This window comes from Antrostomus carolinensis, unplaced genomic scaffold (genome assembly GCF_000700745.2).
Source record: "Antrostomus carolinensis isolate BGI_N321 unplaced genomic scaffold, ASM70074v2 scaffold9388, whole genome shotgun sequence".
NCBI lineage: Eukaryota > Metazoa > Chordata > Aves > Caprimulgiformes > Caprimulgidae > Antrostomus > Antrostomus carolinensis.
In genome coordinates this window covers 1-6,119 of record NW_010332255.1, presented here as the reverse complement: position 1 = coordinate 6,119, position 6,119 = coordinate 1, and the positions used below count along the sequence as shown (strand labels likewise).

Below are 6,119 nucleotides of genomic sequence, written 5' to 3'. Positions count from 1 at the left end.
ACTCTTTCCTAAGGTCACAGTTTTGCCTGTGTTTATGTATAAAACCGTGTTCTGATTCTTCAGATGCTCTTGTTTAGATTTTGTCTGTGAACTAATAGCAGTTACTTTATTTTTCCCTAACTGTTCATATTCAAAACTATGAAACAGTTTTAAGGATCACATGGTTTCACTCTTGAATTGTAATTATTGTAGGAGTTTTGTGAAATAACTAATAATTTATTTTTCATCATTTTCCTTTACCTCTATTTATTAGGAAAATTAATTTTTTATTATTTTATCATCTTTACCTCCCTCTTCTGGTAGAAGATGGTAACGACACTGTGTGCATGCCTGCTTGTACCGAGTGGAGTCCTTTGTATTATCTATATACATATCTTTGCCCACTTTATACTCCAAGCCTCAAAACTTTTGATCTGGTTTTGCTGATTTCTTTAGAGGTACATTTGAGCAGAGGTTTCTTCCTTTATTTGTCAATTTATTACGGCTATTATATTTATAACATCACTTTTTTCATAAAGAGTACAGGGAACTTGAAATCAAGATGATCATTCATGAGAATCTCTTGTCTTCCGACAGATGATTAGCTGGACTAAAAACCCTTCACCTCAGAGAGCTGGAATAGGCTTTAATTTAATTTAATGTAAATTTCAGGGCACTGTTTGAGCCCTGAAAAAACTTGTATGATCATTTCTTATTTGTAACGATAAGTAGGAAGCAACACTGCTCACATGGGAGGTTGTGTGTGACTTCCAGCTCAGTACCTGCCTCTTGGAAGAAAGTGAAATACTGGTAACACCAGGAGTAGAACGTAACTAAAAGACGTCGTGTTGTCCATCCCATCACAGTAAAGACATGAGTGCACCTAGAATTTGAACTGGAAATTCAAGGAAGGCTTCTCACCATTTGAGAAGGATTTTTATGTGGCTTATGAGTTGAGTTGACTCTACTTAAGTGGTTTAGGAAGGAAGAAGTTGTGTGATAATCTAAAGGCAGCAGAGGGGAGGCAATTGAAGCTCTTAAAGTCATATTCTTACCTGACCATTTGTGAGATAGAAAGGGGATTTACAAGTAAACTGACATGAAATGCATGTTCTGTTTGTAGTTGGGTCAAGTCCAGTTGCTTCAGCTGCTGTCCCTGTTGCACCACCACCTCCTCCTCCTCCTCCGCCACCACTCCCTCCCCCAGGGCTACAACGGAGTATGTCTGCAATTGAGCTCATTAAAGAAAGGAAAAACAAAAAAACGAACTCTGGACAGAATCTGACTGAAAATGGGCCAAAGAAGCCTGAAATACCAAACATGCTAGAAATCCTCAAAGACATGAACAGCGTGAAGCTACGCTCAGTGAAAAGGTAATAAATTAAACAAATTGCAGAGTCTTAACATTTGCATTAGTAATTTGGTTTTATGACTCAGAACTATTTCATGGCGAGACAGATGCTGACGTAACACCTGACAAGCAGAATGCAAAAGCATTCACAACTCCTAAAGCTTTGCTTTGGACTATTAGTGCTTCTCATTTCTTTTCCAGATCACCAGAAGGTACAAAATCCAAAGCGGCTGACCCTACAGACCCTGCGGCGTTAATAGCAGAAGCGCTCAGAAAGAAATTCGCTTATCGATACCGGAGCGACAGCCAAAGCGAAACAGAAAAAGTGATTCCAAAGACTGAAACAAAGACAAAGACTGAAGTAGTGCTGGTGAGTATTGTGGTTCTGAGCACGTGCTTGGATGAAATTCTACTTGTTGTGAAAGCCACCTTAGGTCTTTCTGCCAACATATGCACATACCTACGAGTTAGCATCCATGTCCACAAGAACCTATGAAGTGCTGCTGATACACCAGGGTTTGTGGCAGTCTCATGTTTTTCCTAGCAGGGCTGAAGGTGGTGTACTTCTTTGGCCCTAGGGTTAAGAAGTCCTGTTACCAACCTTTCCCGTTCAGATAGTGCATGTGAAATTCTGAAGCAAGATCCTGAAACGTGGCTGCCGTTCCCAGGAACGCAGAAAGCAAATTGTTCAGAATGCCTGCTGGATCTTGGTATGGGAAGTTTCTTCTAATAATTGGAAATGCCAAGTGAATTAAGCAGTTTCTTTGTAGGTTGAGAATGTTAAAATGAAGTTATATTTAAAATTCACATCTTGGTACAGGTTAATGGCTTGTAGTTTATTTCAGATTGATTGGAAATTGAAGTAAGGGGGTTTTAAGGGGGGAATGTTCAAGATGCAAGTTTCTAGCCGTATACACTTACTTAAAAATCAGGCTAGTAGAGATGAGTTTTCTTTGTAAGCAATCCTTGAAGCCTTATGCTATAGAACCAGAGAGGAAGAGTAAAGTTATTTTTCCCTTTATGCAGTTGGAAAAATGTACATAAAACTCCAAAAGCTGGCTGTGCTCTGAATTGAGTTCTGAGGAAAATAAGCTTCCCAAGCCACAGATCTCAGGACTTGGGAGTACTTCAGCTTACTAACCTTGACTTCCTTGCCTTCTGGTTTAAGCCTTAAGGTATATTCTTGTAATGGTCAGGCTGTTCTTCATAACTGAAAGGCTAGATACCCCCCAAGAACCAATCACTTCTCCCCAGCACAAGGAAAAGAACATGAGTTGGCAATGTTTTATTCATACATGGGTTTTTCATTACTTTCCAGTTCTGAAATTTACAGTCCATCTTTGAGATTAAGGATCATCAAGTCCTCAAAAGCTAAGAAAATTTAAGGTTTTAATTTGTTAAATGATAGAATGTTGATCCATAATGAACTAATAAACATGTCATCAGTTATTTATTAATGTGTAACTTCTTTGCTAGATCAGTCCCAATATGACATCCTTGTATGATAAGAGTTTTAAAAAGGACTTTCACAAAAATGCAGGATAGAGTAAAAACAGAAATACTGTTAAAGTGCCATTAGAGCAATTGGTTGTCAGCTTCTAAAGATAACTGCATCCATCCTTATTTTGCTGGTCAGAGCTGCTCTAGTAGATGGTTAGCTGCCTCATCTGAGCGCTTTCAGCTGATGCTGACACAAGTTTCCCTGCACTTTGTGGCTATGAAGTGGGTGAAATCCACCTGCAGAGAAGCAGGCTGATAAAGGAAATTATCTCTGCCCCAGATCTGGTTTTACTTACAACTTGGACAGGTAATAGTTCAACTAGGTTTCCATTGAAAGCTATCTGAACATGTTTCTGGTTTCCTTCTCAGTTTGGACCACACATGCTGAAGTCTACAGGAAAAATGAAGACTTTAATTGAAAAATCCTAATGTGTTAAGATCACTGCGCGAAAGACTCTTGAGCTGTTCTGTCTGAAATATTTTATGTTGCAAATAGCACTAGTACTGAGTGGTCTCTTACAACACAGGAAAAACCTTATGTGAAATACAGAATTGAGGCACTAAACATGTTTGTATGTATGTGATTTATCAAGAGCAATAAATTTGACCATTATACTCAGGTATTAATTTTGTATTCAAACATGGTTTTCTATTCAGACTTACGTGGTGGTTTTAGTTTATTAACACTAAGTTATATATACAACATTCTTTGTGCATAACTGACCACCTTAAATAAATTGTGTACATGTTAATAATGACAGTGATAACCTTAAGTTAACATCAGTTATTTGAGCTCTATCTGTAACTTGCACTACAATGTTTAGTTTGATACTGAATTTTTCATGTCAAAGTCTTTTTTTAAAACTTGATTTTAGCAAATTTTTAGCCCAAATAAAACCTGAATGCATTCTGCTTACTGCTGAAAGGAAGTGAATTTTGAAAACCACTGCAGGTGTCACCTGGTATGAGACGTTTTAAGTAGCAGCACATTTTTGTGCAGGGTTGGTTGGTTCGTTGGTTTGTTTCAAATGAGCTTGCAGGGGTCAGAGAGCAAAACCTCCTTGGATCATCCTGTGGCCAACATAAAGGGTGCGTGACAGGCGGGTTAAACGTGCAGTGGGAGCCTCTGTGAATAGGTAGTCCAGTGAATTTTAAATAACCAGTAGATAGCAGCAGAGTAAAATAATTAATGTCAGAGTATGTGTTAACTAGCGTAGAAGTGGTGTAGATAAAGAGGGTACAAAGTACTGTGGGGTGCAAGCTGCCAAAAGTATATTGCTCATCTCCGCTGTGCCGAGATGCTCTTGGACACCTTTTTATCTCCAGCTGTCTTGTGTCCCTGGACAGCTTTCTAGCAGCTGGGGACTGCACAAGCCCTCATGGCCCTATTTGCAGGGAGGAGATGGTGTAAGCTGTTGCAGTAACCTCTTTTCGAGGGGAAGCCCTTTTGGGGTCATCCCATAGCAGCTGTTGGCTGCCAGATCTGTACAGAGCTACTTTGTTAACCAGCCACCTGAGCTCCTGTCTCCAGCCACAGATGTAGAAAAGGCTCAAGCTAAAAATAAAATTCAAGTTGAAAAAAGCTCTTTAGGAACCAGAAAGCTACAACATAGCTGCACACTTAAACGAAGCCAAGGTTTGCTCTGACTGCAGCTGAGTGCAGAAAAAGCGGAGTCTGGGTATTTCAGAGTTGGATCTGACTGCTGGACCAAGTGCAAGTGCCTCTTCCAGCTTCTGGTTTCTAGGAAGAGATAAGATCAGGACTTCAAACAAAGACAGGTGAATGGCTCTGACCAGGTTACCAAAGACAACCAAAGCTTTGCTGCTTATCGCTGGAGCGGACATTGTACAACTGAGGAGATGTTTTCTGGTGTGAAACTCGAGGTGGTGTTAATATGTACACAACGTAACTTCCCTCCAAACGCTCTGCCATCGGTCTTACTGACTGGCCATTAAAACTTTGTGTTCTTTTAAATGCCTTTAAAACACCTTTTTGAAAGTAAATTTTGGTTTATAGTTTTGTATTTAATGCTCTATTGCCATTATATAAAATTAAAAGCAGTTAAAAAGAAATATTGTGCGTGTGATTTGTGGTACTCTACAAATGATAGCAGCCACAATAAAATATAGTTTATATTCTATTGTAGTGCCTATAGATCAACTTAGTGACAACTTCCTTGCCTCTCTTTCAGGACTGGACTACTTACCTGGCTGTGCAGCAGGCCTAACAGTAGAAGTAGTCCTAGAACAGCAGAGCACTGTTCATTCAGTTACATTCAGATGAAAAAAAAAAAAGATATCAGGAACCAGTAAGAAGTTTATGCCTCACTACAAACGTAACAGGAAGGTACTGGCTTCATGGTCTCTCTACCCCCTGGTACAGTGGGTTCCCCTGGCAGTCCCTTGGTGTGGCACAACCCTCCCTCTCTCCCAAAGGGCCACCGAAGCTTCAGAACAGCTGGCCCAGAAAACCTCTGCTGAAGTCCTCGTCTTCTTTCAGAGACAAAACCTCTGTTGAAAGTGTTTTGATTTACATTATTGTAAAAGTCAGAGTTTAAATGAATCAACAACTTGTAAAATTTAGGACTCTACTAAAATGTGGGGAAAAAACTCACATGTTTTCAGTTTGAACGGCTGATGTGACATGCAGATATTCAGCACCCTGGAAACACAAAACCATGCAGCAAACATAACTATTAGTGATGTAAAATTATGGTAAAAGAAACACCATCTGCACAAGAAAATAAAATCACAAAGCTGCCATCAGTTTATTTCCCACTTTTCTGTACCTGAATTTGTATCTTCTACTTGAGATCTTTTCATACCCTGTGCCACTGCCCACACTCAGTAAAACACCTCGAGCAGAAGTGTTCCAACTAAGGACATTCACGCACCCTGGGCAGGGACCTCAGGCATAACCTATGGCCTCTCTGTATCTGTCGGTGTATGAGAGTGAAGAGTGGCCCACCAGGAGCAGATCTGTAGATTAAAATTTCTGGTGGGGACCTTGCCTCCACCCTCTGGACTTGGGCAGGGTGAGTGGCTGTTAGTGGGTGTAACGCATTCAGTGTGCTGGCGTGCACGTGGTGTCACCTGAAACTGCTGTAGGAACGCTGAAGTTCATTGTACATTCGTAGAAGGTATTTCTAGGCAGCATGTCCAAAAAAGAGGCATTAATTTGTTTTTTTAAATTACAGAATCAGAGAATTGCCTAGACTGGAAAAGACCATTAAGATCCTGGTTCTTACGGGGGATTTCATCACCCTGATACTTGTTGGAAAAGCAACAC

General features: G+C 40.1%; 1 protein-coding gene across 1 annotated transcript in view; it reads left to right on the top strand.

Annotated features, from left to right (window-relative positions):
• Nucleotides 1-3,419, top strand: part of MTFR1 (mitochondrial fission regulator 1) — a 16,280-nt gene extending 12,861 nt beyond the window's left edge. The window contains exons 5-7 of the mRNA XM_010173441.2: nt 1,103-1,352; nt 1,532-1,700; nt 3,200-3,419. Of these exons, the coding sequence (XP_010171743.1) occupies nt 1,103-1,352; nt 1,532-1,700; nt 3,200-3,259 (479 nt within the window). The 3' untranslated portion in view covers nt 3,260-3,419. The remainder of the gene's footprint in view (nt 1-1,102; nt 1,353-1,531; nt 1,701-3,199) is intronic.
• Nucleotides 3,420-6,119: the final 2,700 nt, after the last annotated feature.